The sequence below is a fragment of the Chlamydotis macqueenii genome, chromosome 15, assembly GCF_036417535.1.
Source record: "Chlamydotis macqueenii isolate bChlMac1 chromosome 15, bChlMac1.mat, whole genome shotgun sequence".
Taxonomy (NCBI): Eukaryota; Metazoa; Chordata; class Aves; order Otidiformes; family Otididae; genus Chlamydotis; species Chlamydotis macqueenii.
Window position 1 is genome coordinate 9,499,789 of NC_141570.1, and position 22,563 is coordinate 9,522,351.

At 42.7% G+C, this 22,563-nt stretch overlaps 1 protein-coding gene across 3 annotated transcripts in view; it reads right to left on the reverse strand.

Moving 5' to 3' along the window:
- Window positions 1–22,563, reverse strand: part of XYLT1 (xylosyltransferase 1) — a 201,437-nt gene that overhangs the window by 22,157 nt on the left and 156,717 nt on the right. For all 3 annotated transcript variants that reach the window (XM_086759729.1, XM_086759728.1, XM_086759727.1), the window contains 4 exons: window positions 8,557–8,773; window positions 6,268–6,444; window positions 4,034–4,296; window positions 347–542 (listed from right to left, as the gene is read on the reverse strand). In XM_086759729.1, coding sequence (XP_086615855.1) covers window positions 347–542; window positions 4,034–4,296; window positions 6,268–6,444; window positions 8,557–8,773 — 853 coding nt within the window. The remainder of the gene's footprint in view (window positions 1–346; window positions 543–4,033; window positions 4,297–6,267; window positions 6,445–8,556; window positions 8,774–22,563) is intronic.

Below are 22,563 nucleotides of genomic sequence, written 5' to 3' on the forward strand. Positions count from 1 at the left end.
CACATCTGGAGCTGCAGAAACATGACATTTTTCTCAGGTATCTCTCACAGTACTCACAACAATCACAGTCACAAAACTTAAGTTACTGAGCCCCTTTTACACCAGTAAATGCCTTCAGTTTGTTCTTAAAACAAGAGGGACTGAGGACACTCAAAGTAGCATAAGAAGTGAGGACTGGCCACAGATCTGAACTGGCACGAGTATCTCCTTCAACGAAGAGGATGTGCATTATGCTAAAAAGCCACTCTCACCTAAAAATTACATGGAAATACAGTTTTCAAAGGCTGCTGAGTTAGCATGCAATCTCTCCAGAGGCTCGTGACATTGCGCGTGCACACATACTTACCTCTGAGAACTGCAGCCTTCCAAAATCGCTTGGTGGACTTGCGATCTTAAAGACTTTCTTTGGCATCACCCACGTTTCCAAAGTTTCTAATTTACTGACAGCCAGATTGGTTGCGTGGTGTCTGATTAGGAAGCCTTGGAAACGGTCAGCAAGGAAGTAAAGGTGGACGGAAACTGGATGGCCCATGGGGTAGTATCTGTAAAACAGCACATACACACGCTCATCAGTTACACAAGAGAGACATGAAATCTCCATTTACTCGGAGCTAATGGCCTAAGAAGCATTCATTTCAACTAGAAAATTCGGCACTGTACATTAAGAGATTTCAAATGTGTTCATGACTCATTATCAAATATTCTTAGCTGTTCTGATTACCCTGAAACATAAAAAATGTTACTAAGAATATATGCTTATTTGGAAGATATTCACAGCTCTAAGCTCTTTAGGAGAGACAATTCCACGTGCCAGAAAACTCCTCTCCTCTACCGCCTGTTCTGGGTAAGAAGTGCCACCCAGAGATACGCACTGCTAGGCTGCAGCACCGCTCGCTAGGATAAACGATGTTCAATAACCGTGTTCCAAATCAGGTGGCCCCCTTTCCTCCGCCTTCAGCAGGGGTGGGCCCCGCAGCTGGCCCGGCAGTGGCGGTGCCTCCCTCTCGCTGCGGGACAGCAGCGGGCTGGGGACAGCAGAGGGTGCTGCGGGGCTGGGCACGGGCGAGCCGATGCCCCGCGCTGTGCCTCGCACGTAAATCTGATCCCAAACCCATCCTCCAAAGGCAGGGCTCTGCAGGGCGGCACTGCTGCGAGGGACACCAGGACCCAGTCCCCAGTTTAGGTCTCCTTTATTTTAGGAAATAAACTTCACACTCTTTAACGACTTGAGGTTGCTTTTGCCATGAATTTTTGACTCATAATTAAAAATAAACTGAAAAAAGTCAGACAAACAGGAAAAACCTCTCATTGGGATATTTGGAAGCCTTCAGTCACAGTTTGGGTTTGAGAGACATTGTAGTCATGCCTTCCAATCATTAAAATTTATGATCAATTGTCTGCTATCGCCTCAGAAACATCTGTAATGATGTGTGTGCGCATATGGTTGTATAAATAATTTAAAATACGTTATGCATAGCTCTGAAATAAAATATTTTGCTACTTCACAGAACTGACATTGACTGTGAAACAAGTGTGCTTGCAACATGTTTAAAACCAACCAGCACCACACCTCCCCAGCCACGTCAGCTAAGTCTGACTCCTCGTGTGAGTTATTACATCTCAAGACACAAGAACTAAGAGGAGCTAACCAAGGAGGACTTTCCATTACATGAAACCAGTAACACCCAGAAGGAAGTCTCTAGAGCTTGAGAAATAAGCATAACAGGACAGGGTACAAACAGGGCCAGCACTGATGGACTGAGCAAAAACACAGCAGAGCTCCGTGGCCAATAACAGCAACAATCTGCAGTCTGTTCTGAGCACCAAGGCCTGTTTTATATGTGTGCAGCAGCAAATATTTACAATATCCTTGAAATGCTCTGAGTAAATTGTCTCTTGGCAGCAGTGAGTAAAAATGCCTAGAGATGGAGAGAAATAAATTAAATCTCAATCACACATTAATGTGGCTTCCACTGAAGATGCTGATACGCAATCTAATTTGGTACCAAAAGCAGTCTGCAGGGGGCACGGCTTCCCGAGGCTGCGAGCTAGTCCCTGTTAGAAATGTGCGCAAGGCAGCTTCTCTTATGAAAGTCTCCTGGGCCACTGCGGGTGGCAGCATGGGACTGACTCCAAATGTGATCTGAAGCGGTAGAGGCTTTCCTTGCAGTGCCTGCAGCAGTGTGAAATCAGCCGGGGTGGTGACTGCAATATCAGCCAACTTCTCGCTGCTGTCAGCCCTAACTGCAAAGGGAATATGGTCAAGATGCTCAGTCCAAACATATCCCTGCCATTACCACGTTAGAGACATGCATGAGCACGAGAGAAAGAGAAAGCGTATATATGTGTACACCTAGAAAGCCAACATAGTATCAAGAGAGAAGAGACATGAATCATAAACCTGAGGATTATCCACCTTTCTGTGATTTAGCTGATTCACAGTGTTTTGAGGGGGCTCAGGTAGGTATGAAAATGAAGCCTCCACTCCAGGCCATTGTTTGTAATTCCTCCCTGCACTGTTTCGTGAGGCTCCAGCCTACTGTAGAGGAGCCGTGCTTTATCCCAGAGACAGCTGCAATCAGCGGTGGATGACGTGGCTTCCCTATCTATAATCTGGGCAAGCTTGAAAAGCACCTTGAGTTCCTGTGCAATGAAAAGCTCCCCAGAAATGAAATTGATTATTGATATAAATCACCGTCGGAACACTGGCAAAAGCAGTAAGCACAAAAGTAATTGTCAAATTATTTCAGTACTGGTTATACATAGCTCCCATCCTCTCTGCTGCCTTCACTCTGCAGGACAAATGACCCAGGACTTCCTTAGGTCTGCCTTTATTTCGTATAAGGAAGACATGCTACTAGCGATTATTTCTATCTAATTGTTATTGATCTTTTATTGCTTTGTACCAGTAACCTTTACTGGCAAAGCTGTAATAGGAATCTGGATCACTTATTGCCACATCTTTCTAAATGGGACATTGCTCAGCACTTCCACAACTAAGTAGGAAGGTCAAGGCGCATTGGGATCCCTCTCGAGAACACAAGAGGGGCAAAGTCCATTCATCAAAGCACAACGAGTGTCTTCAGTATTTGCTGACTTAGGCTGTATGTGATTTCTATGAGGATAAAAAAAAAGGCAGGGTCCAAAAAAAATATATTCTGAAAAGGGAATTAGGAAACTGTAAAGTAAGACTTTAAAAGATGAACCCTTTCTGCTTTGAACATAAATAGCTTCAGATGTGTTTGCAGGCAGAAAACATCTACCATGAAGAAAGCCTTTTCTGTCCAAGTCTTACGCCAGGAATTCTTCCTTCAAATCTCTTTTAGATTGAATTTTTCTTTGCTAGCTTATAGATGAAAAAGGAATCTAGAATATAGGTGGATTTTCCTTTAAAGAATAAGGACTTTTATTTGCAATACATATATATATATATTTACAAATACATACATTTTATTTATTTGATGCTAATTGATCCCACCAGTTGCAACACTTTCGGCACAGACAGCTGTACCAAGCAGGCAAACCAAGCTCAAGTAAGTGTTTCTCTGTACTCCACCTGTGCACCCAGGGGAATAAACAAGTAATGACCATGAACCTGCCCGTGTTCAGATTAATTCTGAAATCCTGTCCTCTGCTTTTGGTAAGCACAATAGAGGTGAACATGACCTCTTCTGCAATCACATGGGAGGGTTTAGGAGCTGCAGGTATAATACACTTGCTGAAATTAATCAGCAAAATGCAGCAGCAGGGGTAGCACTGCCCAACTGGATTCTGTCAGTCTTCATCAGGTTAGAGCGGAGCTCCTTAAAAGTGCAGCAAACAGGTCACATAATGTCAACCCTGAATAACCAATGCTTTATTATGGGCATAAATACTTCTGGAAATAAGTGCTGTACACTTGCAGCTGCCTGGCCCTGTTTGTGCTGGTATGCTCCAGCCAGCACAGCCAAGCAGATGAACCTCTGCTGGCACTCGGCAGTCCAGTCCATGTCCCCTGAAACACCCAGAAAAAGAAAGACAGATTCAGACTAACCGGCAGCTGTTGTCTCCAGCAGCATGGAACGAAGTCTCGGCCCTCCGCAGACCCAGACGGGAGAATGAATGGTACATGGTGAGGGCGACATCGCTGAGGGTGTGCACGCCGTCGGGCTCATCGTACACGTTCTCCCAGTAAGCCCGGAGGCCAGGTGTGCCAGATGGGTAGTTGCCATACAAGTAGTAGTCCAACTGGCCAATTATCTCTTGGTTCACTACAGCTTCAAATTTGCGGGCAAAGAAAGTTGGCCTGGCAGTCTGCTGTGGTGATATGAAAGGAAAAGACATTGGAGTGAGTTCCCATGTTCAGCCATGACACTTTGTCCTAAGCAATGGGTTGGAGTTGAGGACATGAAAAAGTTCTCCCCATGGGCAAAGGTGACTTAAAAGGTCACCTTTGTGACCATTTGTTGTTAAGATTCAGATTAAAACTACATAATTACTGAACGAAAATGTAGGTGTGCCAATCCATTTACACCAACAGCCACTCGCTGCTGCCCTGCTCTGGAAGGCTCTCCATGTGCCAGAGGGGTGGGGAATGCTCTCTAAACCACCGTGTTAGTCTGGAGATGGCGCAGCACTGGCATGTGCTACCAGCAGTCAGGCAGGGAGCAAAGCATCCTGTGCCTCAGAAGAGGCAGAGCAGCATTTTGTGTGTATGGATTTGCTGCTCTCAGGTGGTAACAGGACTCTGGGAGAGAGGCCACCTGTGGCTGAGGCTTCTCAGCTTCTGACTAGTCCCATATAGATTTTTTGCTCTGCCCTTGACACAACACACAATCTTGGGTGTATTACTGATTTATATGTTATTCAACTACCATTAGCTTTTAAAAAGTCCTTGTTTTGCCTTGCTCATAGTTGAGCATGGGTTCTGAGGAGTTCAAAAGTGCCCCAGATGGTTGAAAAATTCTTTTGAGGATGCTTATTTTTCCTCTGAGATGGCGCATGCTGTGGGCTTTCTGATCCCTTCCTCTGCAGCTAGCTTTGTGCCTCCATGGGAACTGCGAGCAAGCCTTCTGGTGGGGTGTGTTCATCTGAGGGGCTCTCTCATCAGGCAAGCATCACAAGTTGCCTTTACATCTATTATAACTTTGAACTTTCCCTTGCAGCTCAGTTTACCTGACTGTTTTCTGAAATGTCATTGTGGGTTGTTTTCCCACCCTGGAGCAGGTCAGCCTGTGCAGTCTGGCAAGAGTTTTTTAAGACTTGCCGTTTGTTCTGTGCTGGAGACTTTCCTGGCATTGGTGTTTGGGACAGCAGAGCCTCTCTTAGACAATGTCTCATTTGCTCTTCCTGTGAGTGCCTGTGTCACTGACTTCAACCGTGCCTTGCAGGCAGCACATTACAGTAAAGAAAAGATCTCTGTTTCAGAGCAGTCATCATTTTTGTGCTGTAGGGTAACACATTCCCCATCCCACACAAAGCCTGAACAAACATGCTTTATGCAGGGATCCCCGAGGAGCTGCAGGGATGGAATTGCAAATCTGGTGACCTTGAAACAAGTGGTTGTTCATTCTTAATAGAAGATACAGAGGCCAGATACAGTCTTCAGATCGAGTGCACCCTTGAGCACAAGGATTTGCTCTCATGTCTGCCTTGAGAAACTGTATCACAAAGAAACCGATTAAACTTTTTAAGGCAGTCCTGCCAAGCCCGGGTGACCGAAATCTCATGACTCTGGCCCCCAAAACCACTGGATAAACTTAAATATAATCATGTTGATGAATATAATAATGAAAACGGATGTGCCTTGTGCTCTGTAAGCCTCTAGCAGACACTCTAGTCAACTTTTAAGCTTTCTTTCAAAGATGAAAAACACTGCTTAACAATGAAAACCAGGAGCTTCATTAAATTCTGAAAGCACCTGAGCTGGATCTTTGGAAAAAAATATTTGCAATAAATTCACAAGAGTTGCCAAGCAATAGGGGTACAGTCAGAGATGTGTCAAGCTTCCCTTCTTTCTTGCACAGCAGACCTACCAATGTCCAAAGAGCTGCTTTGTGACCTTACCATGCAGTAATAAGTCTCAAGGGTCAAAACACACGAGAACCGATCTTTTATTCTCCTGAAATTAGAAGCAGAGCTTCCTCATACCTCTTTTTCCATCTTGTTTGATGGAGGAAAAACTCTTCCCATTCCCTGCTGCAGCTGTGCAGCCAGACGGCTCTCCACACCCTGGCAGAGGGGGAAGAGCTGCTTTGTGGGTATCAGAGAACAGACTGCTTCAGTTACCTGGAATCGGTGGAAGTCTGCTGGTTTGAAGTCATTAGGTGAACAGCCACACCAGTCAACAATGTGTTTGTACTGACACTTGCAACCAAGTTTACGGTTCCAGTTCGTGATGCGCAGGTTGTTGTCCACCATGGAGTCACAGTATGGGCTATTTTCCAGAACAGTGTGAAAGAAGGACTGCAAGAAAGACAGCAGATCAGCACATTCAGCTCCTCAGACTGCTATTTCCTCCTTCCCTTCAGTCACAGGCCTGAAACTAATGCAAGTGACTTATTTTCTTTTGAAATGAGAGAATTAACAACCTTTATTATTTTGCCATATACAGAAAGCACTCTACATCTATGCGTTCGGTACAGCATCAAAAATCACAACACGCTATAGACCCAGTCAAAGTGTAATAACATACAGTCGAGGCCACGCTACAATAACCTGGCACAGAATAGTTCCACATCTGCAATGATCAGCTTTGGGCATTGAGAGTCCAAAGGAGTCCAGGAAAGGCACCGGTGCCAGCAATTATTTTATTTTTACTTCAGCTGTATGATAAATTCTAAGAAATTCCTATTATTTTTCTTCTGTAAGTTACTCTCTGGTCTAACAGATTTAGGACTGTTTTCCTGAGCAATGTTCGAATGATGTATCTCAAATTCTTTCCTAAGACAATTCTCAAACCTTCACCACCAGTCCAGTTACTACGAAAAGAAATACAATCTCAGACAGCTCTTCTGCGGGTGTCTGTATCTCTAGCAGTCTTAAATACATTGCTAGTTGAACGGTCTTGTTCTGAAATACACAGTTCACCCCAGGTGCCAGAAGGACATTCTGCCTCCTACAACTACATCTGAAATCATAAGTCTTTATTTGCTGACTCAAGACAGCAAGGAATTCCTATTGGGCTATCCTAATTATATCACCATAGTATCAGCTATTACAGAAATCATGTGTAATGGGGACTGATATATCAGGTCAACAGGTCAGTGAAGGCAGGGTGATTTTAAGAAACCAGCTACGTATCTTGCAAAGAAAACCTTGTAGAAAGAAGCTGTGAAATATGATCAAATTTAGCCCTGTAAGAGATGATTTTTGGAGCAGTGACTTCTCTTTAAAATCAGCAATAGTAAGATCTATAAATAACCAGCTTACATTAGCATGGCTGGCCCCCAAATAATCCCCCTACCCTTTTTAATGTTAAATGACAGCCCAGTGAATATGGATTTTATGCTTGAACTGTTTGGTTAAACCCATAAAGGCATCCATTCTCATTCAAGCGAGAGAAAAAAAAAATAGCCCTACCCAATTACCCATTGCCCTGTGTCCTTTCATAACGATACAGAAATTTCTCCTAGCTAATGGACGAAAAGGTTATCAGAGTTGAGACAAAAGGTGAATTTTAACAGAAATGGGATTAAAGCAAGATTATTCAATGTGTGTGTGTGGAATAATAAATCCCTATCAAAAGACGACAATCACTGCACCCCACTGGAAGCTAATAAGCCTACATTTCCAAGGTCGGTCTCATCTCAAAATGTTCAGGGGCCACTAGCAAGGAAGAAAGTTATTGTTTTAAAGACAGCCATCAGGTCTTCCTTGGAATCGCTGCATGCTACATACCCTGGGAGCAGAGCCTGACAAGGCAGCAGAGCAACGTACCTGGTGAGGCGGGTGTAGCACAGCCTGACAACCCGCCAGGCTCTGTGCTCTATTTGTAGATAACGCATGTCGCCCTGGCGCGCTGCCGCACGGGAGATGAAAACCCATCCTGGTGTGCACTGCTCTTCTGCATCACTTGTAGACAGAGCCATTCCTGACTGATCTAAATGATTTGTGACTATGCCTTCTAGCTGAGTTTTGAATGGAACAATAAACCTTTGTTTGTAGGGCTTTTATTTTTAAAGCAAAGGGCTGGATAATAGTGAGGAAAGCTACTTATGAAGACAATTCAGCATCTCTAATAGCCTTCAAAGGCTTTGTAGAGGAACAATTTGCAAACAAAGGGCAGCTGGATTTTTGGATGTTCAGTAACAGATTAATAGGCTTAAAAGTATAAAACAAAGCCATTCCTTGCAAAAAAAAGGTCTCACAAACAAACAAAGAAACTAAACAACTGCAAAAGTAGTTCTAATACTAAAGGACCGACTTGTCATGTGAGTAAAATTCCCATTACCCACTGTGGGATGATCCAAAGCCCTTTGAAATCAGGCAGAAGCCTCTCTGATTTCAGTGATTTTTGGGACAAGCACAAACACTGCAGTTTTGAACACAGAGAGGGGTTGCCTTGAATTCACATACCTCAGCAGGAAGCAATGTGTAAGAGTAAAACCTCTTCATCTTTGTTACCAGATCGTCATTGGAAAAAGTAACGTACTCCACAAACTTCCTGTTCAGGAGAAACCAATCCGACCCTCCATCGACTGCGATTCCTTCTGGGATCCTCCGGTCCCCCAGGCGCCACATATGGGTATCACATTCCAGGAAAAGTCGATCCAGTCCTTGTTTTCTGATAAATCTGAGGGAACAGAAAGCAGTCATCAAAAGTTAATTTGTATTTTGTTATCATCAGTAGCTCTATAAATAAAGAAGCTACTTTCTCAAACAAAAAGGATAAAAAGGTCACTTGTTTATAGTTCTGTTCTACTCATAAATAATGTAGAAAGGTTTAATAAATGATTAATCAGTTATACGGTCAGTTATAGGAGCAAAGATAAACAGATTGCTTTTAAACATCATTTACACCTTCTGCTGTCCTAGGACAGAACTGTGAAAGTTACAGAGCTGTATGGCATGAAAAGCTGTAACGTTCATTAACTCTTACCAAACCACTGCAGAACCATCATAACAGGAACAGGAACTAAACACAACCTGTGTGATAGGTTTCTGTCTCTAAATAAATGCACAGTTTTTGAAACACAGCAAATGGTACATAAAGGTAAAATGACCAATTTTCTCCTATGTGGGCATAGTTAATTAGGAAGAAATAAAATTGCACCGCTCTTTGCTGTAGAATGAACATGTCTGCTCCATTTTCAAGTCTACAGGGACTTGAAATGTTTTGCTATTGCTGAACCATGAATTAGAAGAGCAACCACAAAACTGTAAAGTTATGGAAATGAATTATTTGAACCCAATATGAGAAGAAAAGGAAAATCAATCTATGTTTGAAAACACTTTGGACTGGATGCCCACACATGTTTTGAGACTGTCTCATCCAAGATTCTATTAGTTATTCCATTTTCAGAATTATTTCCCAGAAAGGGAAGCAGGGCAGCCATGAATTAGCACACACCTTCGCAAGGGGCTGTTTTGCATATACCCCGCATGTTCTGAGCACTAATAAATGCCAGCTAACCAGATCAGTGTGGTAACCAACATCCACAAGATCACAGATCTCGCTGGATGTAAGAACTGCGGGCTAACAAGAGCTGCGTACCTACAGTGAGGAGGACACCTTAAGACTCGCGTTTCCTCCCTGAACAACACAGAGCTACACCAGGATTCTTAGGAATGTTTTAGGATCAGGAGATCAAGACATTTTAGTGGTCCTCAAACACATCCAATTGAAGGAAAAGGAAAAGAAATAAAAGTTAAGGAACACCACCGAAGCTTTCTGGACTCCTGCATCTGGAAATGTGAGTGTTAACCCTGTAGGCTAACTCCCTTGTTAAAGTTTTATTCTATACCAATCAAAGAACTGAGATGCAATTATGAAATGGGGCATATTAATTTTCAAAAGGACTGTAAATGACTTCAGGGTCTATATCCTACTGATAGCTATGCTGCTTCTCACAGTAAGAGAAGAGCAGCTCCCCTGTTAACACAACAGTGCAGAAAATGTGTAGATGAGAGTAGAGAAATTTTTCTTTCCATGAACAAGTTTCTAATTTCATGTTCCATTATGAAGGACAATAGAAAAGTCTTGCAATTTTAATGCAGTGCTCTAGAACGTAATCTTCAAATTCAATATTTATGCAGTTATCTCCAAATCAAATATTAATGTGCCTGAAAGTTTGGTCATTTATTTATTTCCCTCAAAACTAAATGCTCATTTGAGTTAATTATTTTAAGAAAATAATAGAATTTTATCGACCATATTTAAATAGGAACGTAAAATTCTTTTCCATTAAATAATTTCTTTCAAGTGCTATCCTCTACCAATTTATCATTCGTTATTCTCGTTTTCAAATAGAAGTATCTTTGGCTGCAACAGAAACCCCCAAACCAATAAAAAACACCTGACCATTTAAAAAACCCCTCCACTTACAAACTCCCTTAGCCTATAATACATGATAGGGCTTACAGTTAACTAATACCAGAAAACTCAGTTATATAACTTCAGCCTAATTATCTGAAACTGGCAATAGAAGAGAATGGCCACACTCAAGACGAGAAGGTCTCAGCAATTCTAGGCTCACAGCTTCACGTTTTACAAAATAGTTGACAGGCTCTTTCTTTTTGTATACGTACACAGTTCTATGACTTTATTGAGGTAAGGGCTTGGACAAGCAAATCTCAGCATATGGAGTGAAATAAAACAAATCTTGGGAGCACGAGTGTTTTCACAACAGATCGTAGTCCTAAAATCTTATACAAGGTTATTAGAATGAAAGTAAATGCACTTTCCAACCATTCCATCTCCAGCAAAGCAGCGTAGCCCAACTGAAGAGCAGCAATGCTTTTGTAGATCTGCAAAGCGTTGACTTTTTTGCTCATGCTTCTTGAAACCTTCCTAGAAACACCATACCAGGCTTTAAATAACAGTAACAACCAAAAAGCAAGCAGTCACTTCTCAAAAGGCTCACCCTTAGTGGGCCTGGTTCACACACAGTCATTACACCTGAACAGAATAGCACATTAGCATAGCAAATAATTTCCTTTTATCTATGAAGCAAGAATTTACACAAGGGGCTTTGAAGACAGAGTCTCCACTGGGTAATTTCTTGCTATCTGTTTATGTTCCTTGGGAGCCAAGGGGACCAAGTGTATTTTACACCTGCTAGAAGCTAAGTGGTCCTGCCTGAGGAGGCAGTGGGGCTGCCCTAGGAAGCCCAGGCTGTACTGCTGGCACACAAAGAGCTGAACTGCAACCAGAGTGGAAAAGGTCCATGAGGCTTTTTTCCAGACTCTTCTAGGATGACTGATGTTCCTAGCTGCTCCAGCAATAGTGATTTTGGCACTCAGGGAGGCAAGAACTTACTCTAAGCCTACTGGATCTTGCCTAAGGGAAAGGGAGAGGTCCTATTTGTATGCCACATAGGGCTTTTCAAGAAATCAAAACCCCTCAAACACTACAAACAGTTCATAAAGATTCTTGACCAGCCATCCAACAATGCTTGCAGCAGTCATCTCTGAAAAGAAAGATAAAATGGAGAGCAAAAACATGACCCTACTGATTTATTCCTAGTCCAATGCTGTATTTCATTAGTTTCTGGTTATGTTCAATGTAATACCAAACCAGCACATTTTATGAAGGCATGCCAAGCTTCAGAGAGAGTAATGAAATCCAAAAAATGGTGATTTTTCTCTCAAGTCTTTCTCTCTTGGGTTTTATAGCTCACCTAGCAGATAACTCCCAAATTAAAATTAAGAAAAAAAAAAAAAGGATTAGCAATAGCATTTCATTAATCTTAGCCAAGGTGGAAAAATTCAGGTGCTTTCTAGCACCTTGAACTTCAGGTAAGACCGGCACACCACTGACAACTGCAAATGTACTTGCCAGGACAATAATATGCAACTGCACCAAGGTATGGTTAGCCAAACACAATGGAGATTGCCATCAGATGAAGATATTTGACCTTTCTCCTGATCCAAGACAAACAATAGGAGGAAAAGAACGATGATAAGAAAAGAGAGTCAATCAGGAGAAAATAAAATTAAGACTAGGGTTAAGACAAAGCATGCCATTTTACCTTATTTCATAGAATACTCCATCTAAGACATTTTATACTTACCCTTAAAAAAATTTTAACTCTTCCTAAAGAGCCTGCACTACACTTGCAAGTGAGCAGCAAGCATAGCATAACATGAATGCATCTTGCCAGCTGAGCTCAGCAATCAGGCAACCACAGGTGTGAAAGGTGGTGTTTGTGCCCTGACTACCCATGGATGCAGCCTCGGGGCGTAGACAGTTCCGGATGTCATTTTTATACTTTGTTTAAAAAACTACTGCCTGCAGCACGTGGTTTGTCACACTGTGTATAGAAACTTAACTGTCCAGACAGCTCATTATTGCAATCCAGCTTAGGGAACTCTTCTTACTTTGTAGTGTGTTCAAATATTTATAAATGCATTTCAGATGAGACTTTAGGATTGCATAACATATAAAGCATTTGTAAGATGTTTAGCACACACTCCTAAAACATGAATATAAACATATAGCCCAGCTCTTCTTATGATATGTCTTAACTATTAATATTGTTGCACATTTATTTAATATCAGCAAAAATATCACAATCAAGTATCACCCTTTGGGATAGTTTTCTCCAAGTGACACTGCACACCACAGCAACTCTGACACCCCCACTCCTGAATGCTCACACCTTTGCAGGATGTAAGACAGAGTTCACTGTTTCCTGTTTTCCAAACTCTATGAACAAATAAAACTTTCTTAAGCATCAGAGGCTATCAGACTGCTAAACGTTACTTACCAGTAACTTCATCACTAAAAGGTTTTTGTCTGGAAAGAATACTTTTTTTTTTTTGATGAAAAGCTTTCTTCCTAAATATTTCCTGCTTCTGGCCTCTTGCCTAGAAAACATCCTACTGACGTTTCACTGTTAACCAGGGGCACCTAGCAGGACCTCATCATCATTATTCACTACACAAGAATAACAACTATGAATACAAGTTAATGATAGACCAGTGAAACAATTCATCACAACTCAAAAGTCAATGTCAAGGCAAGGATCTGCAAAGCTTGGAGCTCCACTAGCACCGTGTCCATGTTCTCCTTAATATATGTGGACAAACTCTGCACATTGCTTTGACTCTATCTGCTCCTCTTTTAACTCTCTTCAGACAAAGATTTTAAGTTAGTCAATTTTGGTGGGAAAAATAAAGTAAATATTTTTATGGATGAGAAATATGAGAGGCTTTTGCCAGCAGTGTTTGCACAGCCACCTTGGAAACTCTTAGTGGAGTCAATCAGTAGGGAAACATAAAACAATAACTTGCAATTTAGGTGACCAAGTAGAAAGCACAGAACAGCAATTTGACAATCCTGAGTGTAAGAGTTGAAACAAGTAATTTGTGAGCAATCTCTAGGCTACAATATATCTCCATAAACCAGTAGCTGAATAATTCTTTGTAATAAGCAATTTCATAAAACCCAAACCTGCACAGAGCAGTTTCATTCCTTGTCTGCTGCAGGCCAGAAATTCTGGCCTCCATTGAGTATGTGATGAATTTCCAGTCGACTGCGACACAACCCTGACTTCACCCCATTTCCATGAGTAACTCCATTCTATGAAGGGTTACACACTATTTAAAAAATCTGAAATAATTAACAATTGGCTATTTAAGCACAATGTCGATACTGTACCAGATAAACATCTGTTTTTCTAAAGATGTGATCTTGCAGTATGTTTCCCAAGACCTCTTTCTGTCGTGCCAAAAGCCTCTGGGGCTGACCCCTCAACTCTCAAAATTGAGTTGAAGCTTGAAAAGGGGAAAAACGTCAGAAAGAAATAGCACCTACTTAGTCTGTCAAGATGTGGAAGATTTCCTCCCAGTATGACAGGCAGCATGCAGAAAGCACAGAATGCAAAATTCCTGCTGTTTCAAAAAGCTACAAAAAAATTCTCAGTATAGATAAAAATGATGGAAGAAAAGAGGGAGAAATGAAAACCGTAACCTGCTTTCCAATGTGTTTAAACTGCAGCATCCTGAATGTAAATGTTATGAGGTCAAAAGCAGAATTCTTCTTATCTTTAATTCCCTTACTCTGAAGAAAATATTATAAACACAATACTATCCTAACAATCCCCTAAGCTTCAATGCAAATGCACAAACATCATCACACGCAAAAGCCAAACCCGTAAGCAAGCACACAAACTGAAATGCTTTTAGTAGCTTTGCCCACTGTGCTAAATGCTCGGATGTTAACAAGGAACACAGGGAAATCTTACTTTTAAAATACGATTAGTGTTTGTCAGTCATCTCTCTCTAAGCCCTACAACAGAGGAGAGCATCAGACCTCACGAAGCAGCAGAGCATGGTGGGTGCACGAGCGGAGCAGCAGCCAACCCCACACCATGGCATCGCAAGCTGCCCGTTGGCAAGGACAGCACAGGCTCTGACCTTGGGAGGACAGAAATTAAATTCAGAGCAGAAAACACAGGTGACACAGCCACAAAAATTAAGCCATGAGAGATGCAGTTAGTGACATTTGTTCCTGCAACTTCTGTGGGTCTCTAGCAGCTGGGCTACAAGTCACCATGAGACCAAGCTGCTCTACTGGAATAATGTTCTGATGGTCCAGATTACCACATTTGTTCCCAATGTATGTTTAAACAGTTTTATGCTCAGTGTGCAAGTAAATCTGGGGCAGACAGCTGGTTGGCTGACACAAACGTTGGACGATATAAGATCATTTTTTAGATCATTTACAGTGTGACAAAAATAGCACAGTATTTTGACTGGCTCTTTAAAGTTACAAGTGTACCTTGAAATATTGTTAAATGTGGTTCTTCTCAATCAATGGCATCTTTTTTTTTTATGGAAACTAAATGTCCATGGCATTTAGAGTATTCCACACTAGACGTTGTTGAAAGGTGATGAACACACACATTTTATCTGGTCATTATTCCATCTCTATGTGGACATAATTAGATTTTTCAAGCTGTACAACAGATGCTTCGCATTCTACAGAATTTGTTCCTGCTTCTTTCATATGTAATTCTCTCCGTATATCCATTTGTCATGGTTTTGTTTAGTGGGGGGGGGGGCTGAGGTGGTAGCTTCTGTAGGAAACTGCTAGAAGTCGCTCCCCTTTGTTCAGTGGACTTGGCCAGGCCTAGGGCGGACCCACTGCTGGCCAAGGCCGAGCTGATTGGTAGCAGAATGTCTCGTGATAACGCCTCTGCGATAATGTATTTAAGAATGGGAAAACAGGAAAAAAAAGAGAGAGAAGAGAAGATGTGAAGAAGCTGAGCGGGGGCAGAGGCGCAGAGGGGGAGGTGCAGGCCTTATGGGCCTTGCAGGCCTCACCCTCTGGCCTCTCGCCAGGCAGCCGACTGGGCCCGACTCGGTCCAGCCCGGCTGCAAGAAGTGGAGAGGAGATGAGAAGTGAATAAGATGTAAAAAAAGATCCTGAGAGACATCTACCAGCCTGTTGTGAGGAACAGCTGCAGACGCCAAGGTCAGTTCAGAAGGAGGGGGAGGAGTAATGCAGCTCCTGGCCAAGATTCCCCTGCAGCCTGTGGTGACGACCATGGTGGAGCAGGTTGTCCCCCTGCAGCCCATGGAGGTCCACGGAGGAGCAGAGATTCACTTGGAGCCCATGAAGGACCCCACACCGGGGGAGGTGGATGCCTGAAGGCAGCTGTGGCCCATGGAGGGCCCGCTGGGACAGCTGTTCTAGAGGGACTGCACCCCGTGGAAGAGATGACCCACGCCGGAGCAGTTTCACAAAGGACTGCAGCCCGTGGGAGGGACCCCACGATGAAGCAGGGGAGGAACGTGAGGAGTTCTTCCCCCGACCATGAAGCAGCGGTGTGAAACAATGTATGATGAACTGACTGCAACCCCCATTCCCTCTTCCCCCGTGTCGCTCGGGGGCGGGGAAGGTAGTAGAGATAATGTTAAGCTTGGGAAGAGGGAGGGGTGGATGGAGGTTATCTTGTTCTCTGTCACATTATCCTGCTGTTTGTAATAATAAATGAATAGTTTTCCCCAAGTCGAGTCTGTTTTGCCCGTGACGGTAACTTTAAGGATTTCTCCCTGTCCTTATCTCAAACCTCGAGCTGTTTTTTTTCCTTATATTTTCTCTCCCTGTTCTCTCGGAAGGTGGGGGGAGTGAGAGAGAGACTGCGTAGTCTGGTCCTTTTCGGGCCTGAGCTACGACACCATTTAATGCTTTAGTCATCTCATATCTTTGCATTATGTTTAGAAGAAATTCCTCATGATTCTTTCCTCTCGTCCACCTTTTCCTAAGCATTAACTTACACAGGTTTGAAAAAAATCTTACTTTCCATCTTAGAATCATAGAATGGTTTGAGGTGGAAGAGACCTTAAAGATGATCCAGTTTCAACCCCCCCTGCTCTGGGCAGGGCCACCTTCCACTAGACCACGTTGCTCAATGCCCCGTCCAACCTGGCCTTGAATACTTCCAGGAATGGGGCATCCACAACTTCTCTGGGCAACCTGTTCCAGTGCCTCACCACCCTCATCGTAAAGAATGCCTGCCTTATGTCTGATCTAAATCTACCCTCTTCCAGTTTAAAGCCATTACCCCTTGTCCTATCAACACATGCCCTCATCAAAAGTCCCTCTCTGGCTTTCTTGTAGGCCCGTTTTAGGTATTGGAAGACCACTATAAGGTCTCCCCAGAGCCTTCTCTTTTCCAGGCTGAACAGCCCCAGCTCTCTCAGGCTGTCCTCACAGGAGAGGTGCTCCATCCTCTGATCATCTTTGTGGCGTCCTCTGGACTCATTCCAACAGGTCCAGATCATCTAGATCTCTTCCAGAGGAAGTCTTAAAAAGCCTTACTGCTTCTCAATGTTTTAATGTTGTAAGTCAGGGAGTAAACTCTTCAAGTGTCCCAAAAACAATAAAAATTTCTGAACCTGTTTTTAGTTTAAGAAACTTACAGAGTCTATTTTTTGCAGTAATGACTCTACTAGGAATTGCTTTGTTTTGACAACAGTTCCATACAGTCCCTCATGAGTATAAGGCTCGAATGGGAATTCCAAACACTTTCCCGGGGGGGTTTCTTTCCACCACTCCTCAGCTACAGTATATTTTAAGAAACATTGGAACAGCTTTTACACTGATAAAAATGTACTGGCTTCTTCTTACAAACAAGGAGGCCATAACTTAAGTGATTTTGTTTCTTTTTATATAAAATACGCAAAACAAGGAGAAAACTGCAAATGATAGTGTGCAGAGATGTCGCGTGAATTCACCACAAACACACTCAATGATACAAAAGCTGACGTTTTGTCATCTGTTTGTCTCCAATAAATGTCTTTCCCAGGAGATTTCTTGTCACCTCACCTCCTCTTCTTCCCAACACCCACACGACCGAGCAGTCTCTGACCTGGGAATGCTGCTGGGCGTGAGTGGCTGAGCTTGAAGCCATCTCATCAAAGTGATGCTGCTGTAGCAGCAGCAGGCAATGCGAAGGGACACTCAGTGCAGAGGACACCTGGGTGTCCACCACAACAGCACTTCACTGGGTGTTTCTACTGTGCTTAACATTTCAGAATCTGCATACTAGATGATTAAAGAAAAGGAAATGGAGATTCAAACTTTCCATGTGACTGAGGGCAAGTGTGAGTCACTTCTATACAGATTTTTCATGCTATCAAATCAGGCTATCGACCTGTGGGTAAACCAGGGCCAACAGTATCCCTCCAACCAAAAAGGGTGTTCCTCGTCATAATTACTTTATAATATGTTGCATATTATTGGAGGAAAAGACACAAATGTTACTATGTTACATTGAAAATGAAGTGTGCAGCTCAGGGCTCTTCGCAACCAGATTTCTGATTACTTTACCGGTACCCTCAATTTTCACCTTTTTCCCAATTCCTGCCCCGCCCATAAAATATGGCTACTTCAAACCTTCTCACTTACTGCACCTTCCTGAACTGGTGGATGATCTTGCTTGTATACCCTACCAAGACCAAAACCGCTCCTGTTTTGTCCCATGTCAAGACATATGGCTGGTTTTACTGCATCTTCCCATCACCTTCAACCTATTTTTGTTTTCCTTTGCATTGACAACTTAGTGCTGTTTTCCAAAACTGAGCAGAAATAAAAGCTCTACAAGGAGGCAAATTGTCAAGCCGAAGCAGTAAAGGCTTTATCGCTCCCCTAATGCTTCATATAAAGCAAGAAGGAACATTTGAAAGTTAGCTGTAATGGCTAACATTTTTAAGTGCAATCTCTTTGCATAGAAGATGCATGTTGCTATTTCAGTCACTACACTTCACATGCAACTGTTGGGCTGGACTATTTACAAGCGAAAAATAGATCTTCCTAGTTCATCTGCTTCAAGATACTGAAGTGTTTAGAAAAAAAGTAACAAAAAAAAAAGTATGGCTGAGGGAAATCTGGGCCAAACAAACCACCAAATATTTCACATGAGCAGCAATGTAAGCACTGCTGGGGAGCTAAGTGGTTAAACTATTTCAACAGCAGGGATAATACATCATTTTTTTCCCCTAGTATTTGGGTACTTACTGGGCGATTCCTCAATGCGGCAATACACAGTAGCATTTACTATGCAATCCATTTTCTAACCAACTGCCAAAGCACCATCAGCCCAGTGTACAGAATGCCAACAAACAGCATGTGCAACAGTGGAAAAAAGGCATTTCTGAAAGGGGGATGAAACAGATACACACCAGCAGAACTGGGCTGAAAGAGGAGGAGATTTTGGGAACATGCTCCGGCCCTTCAGGAGTTAAGGTCTCTCCAGCCTCCGAGAACCGGGATGGGCTTGCAATGCTCCTTACTAAAAGCCTACAGTTCAGCAACACCTCTAAAAGTATCTGGAATCCAGGAGCCCAAAAGGGACAACACAAATGTGATGAATACCATTAATGAGGAGAAAAAAAAGCAACACAGGAACCCAGATACATAAACTTTTAATGGCCTTTTCTTTAGCTGTTTGTATTCTGGCTATGAGCTCCAGATTCCTCTAAGATGTAAGCATGCAGCCTTCACAGCATGTCTCTACTGCTTCCCAAACAGCTCCTGTGGCCAGGTTTCTACAAAACTGCCCCCCTTTTCCTGTCTGTCATTGAAGATGTCACATTTGACTATCTTCATACTCTACAATACATCAGCCTGGTGCTGCTCCTGCCAAAAACCCAAATCTTTTGAGTGTTCCAAATTGTACTAGCTTATACAGCTACCAGGTTATTCTCTTGCTTTTAATAGTCTAAAGACACTGAAAAGAGGAGAAAATTTAAGTGTTGCCCACTAAGTACTACGTAACAACTCCAGCCTCTGTATGCAATTTCACTTCATACATCCAGCTCTCTAAGGAAATAATGCTTCTCCAGCTGGGTTCAGGAGCCATTTTCACGTCCATTCCCCTTTCTGAAGCCACTGAAGGAAAATCAGAGCGATGCACTTTTTAATGACTTTGGCATAACTAAAAGAAAACTTCACTCTATAAAAGGAAGCCTAGTTTTTCTCCTTATTTGGCAGTAAAAGATGTACTGATTGTGAACACGGCTTGAATATAAAGTACATTGTAATTGAGCTGTATAAGCATTTCAGTTTTAAGATGGCACTTCCAATTTTTCTCTCTCACTTGTATGATCCAAAGACTGTGATGACTTAAAATTCAGAGTTTCCAGCTATTTACAAAGCAGACTTAGACAGCTGAAAGGCTTACTGTTTAGGAGTAATTATTCATCCCCAAATTGAAATTAAAAGTAACCATAAGGGTTATATATTGCTTTCAGTGATATTTAAATGCTGAGCTCCTGCGTTACCACTTCACTTGTTTTGAGAAAAACACCTTGGAATAGCAAAATTATTACTGTACATGGCGAGGTGGTCAGTCTAGTTCAGTGTCCTCTCCCTTATCACGCTTTGAACTAGCTGTTTTAAATAAAAAATCTTGTTCCAGTCTGTTTTGAGATATGATGTCCTAAGGGAGTTTTCTGCTATTGCCCAGCAACTTGGAGACTGGCCTGCATCCTAAATCCTTTCCAAAAGCTGTCTTCAAAAAAAAAAAAAAAATTTTTTTTTTGCCAAACCTTGAGTCTGTTGCTTCTCTTCTAGACCTTACTAAGCTCTTGGCCATACCATTCCCCCCATGGGATATTTCTTTTCCACAGGGCTGTGATAAGGCAAAGCAAACAGCAAAATTTTAAAAGTAACTGGAAAAATTAATAGAAAAAAATAATCATCCCTTACTCTTAAACGAGCAAGTCACCAAGTTTGGCTGTGGAAATTCCCCAAGCCAAGGTCACGGGAGCCTGGGAGAATACTCTAAGGAAGCACCACTACCCGCCTCTTCTCCTCTGGGGACATTGTCTGCAGGCAGCAGGGCACAGCATGACAGCCCAGATGGGCCTTCAGTCTCATCTCACCTGCCCATGCTTATACAAGGTATTTCAGTCCAGAGGATTTAATTGTTCTAAGTACAGGGATAAACCTCATCAGCATGAGCACAGCTTACACACCTGGGACATAAAATGAAAGTCAGACGGAAAGTGTGTGTCAAACGGGCAGAGTAGATGGTACATTTACCTGTTTAGATGAGACTGAGTTAGTGAAACACTAAAACTGGAAGATCAGGCTAGAGGTCTTCACATTAGATACAATTTCTCTCTCAACAGGTGGATGTAGAGCTGGAAATTCACCTACAGAGGGCTAACTGCTTTTTGATCAGCTTTTGACACCAATGGAATGATTTTTTACCAAACGCCAGTATTACTCAGAGGCTTCTGCAGCTGCTGGCCTGAGTCCTGTCTCTACACTTATCTGCTGCACACAGGAGGAGGGGGAGCCACTGTATCTCCCTGACAGAAATTTTGGGGAGCTGCCAAGGGGTGATGTGAAAGGATCCATTCATCCAGCAGTCAGCAGTAGGAGTACTTAGGGGACTCAGGGACTACACAACCACGGTGGACAGAGGCAGCAAACCTGCACTCATGTCCCCCATTATGTTCCCCGATGCACAGAGAATTTATGGTAGAAATCCAGGAAAAAAAAAAACCAACAAAAAACACAGCAACACGTTGTAATAGGCTAAAAGGTATTTAATTGTTTATACAGTCAAAGGGAACCATTGAACTAATATATGGGTTGTTATTCCTGAGAGAGGAGGACAAGTGGCACATTAGCTCATTTTATTATTAAATTAATACCAGATTAGTGTGTTTAATTGATCTAAATTGTTCTAACTCAGCTGAGGTTGGCATGTCTGAACCAGGTTGATGCAGGCATGTAATAATTCATTAGTTATTTTCCTTAGCCAGCTCAGGGAATTTGAGAAGAATCAGGTGCACCAGAGGAGCAAAAAGGCGTAAGAGACTGACTGCTTTTCCCTGGCCATTTCTCTTTCCTTTTCTACTTTAACTTTGCTGTCGATCACTATTGCCAGCTAGAGCTGAGTCTGCCAATCACTCTGACACTCTGCATTTCCCAAACCAGAGACCTCCTGGGAAAACTGTTGACTCGGATTTAAATATTATTCCTTACAGTATTATTTTTTACTACCTGCTATAGAATTCCTGCATGCACAAGACGAATGCTCATGAGGACTTAATTTAAACAGGAACATGACAGAATGGATAAATCTAGTGACAAGAACAAAAGCAGCCAAGAAGTGAGAGAGACCTGTGTATTATTCTACTCACCCACTGTGCTGAACGTGGACTGGATGTGTCATGTTCTCTATGTACAGTATCTGAACCCAGCCTTACAGTACGCTCGACATTTTACAGAATAAGGAGATGACCTCGCGACTCAGGCAAAATAAACGAATATTTTTAGGTGCAAAGCCACTGGGACTCAGCATATGGAATGGCTGGAACTGTTGCAAGACTGCTGTTACTGTACAAAACTATGAGTGAAGAGGAGAAGCAAAACTATCAATAAAGAGGAAAAGAGGACCACTGCAATCAGATGGGAAAGATCTTCCATCTGCAGAGGTTGTTTGAATCTTTGAAAACACAAACACAGTCTTTGGTCACTGCTGCTCCCTCAAACCACAAAGCTGTACCTATTACTGACGCACTGTGGGAAACAGCACATTCTCTTTTCCCTGAGACCTGCACAGTGTGGATGAAGAGGGACACTGAAACAAGGACTTAAAAACCGTAGCAGATCATGATAACCATCCAGCCGCCATCCTCACCAGCACGTGCAGGCTGCTGCAGGCTCCCACCTCCCAGAGATGCTCTGCTTGCACAAGGCTTTACTGCAGACTCCAGCTAGTGCAGGTCTTGGTCACCAGCATGGCTGGGACTGACTGAGGCAGGGAAATACTGTTGTGCAGGGCAATTACTGCTTGCTCCTGGAAGATCAATCTGTGCCAGGCCTGAGGAGGGAGCAAGCATCAGTCTGCTTAACGTCTCCCTCCCCACAAAAGCATCTTTGCAAACCGACTCAAG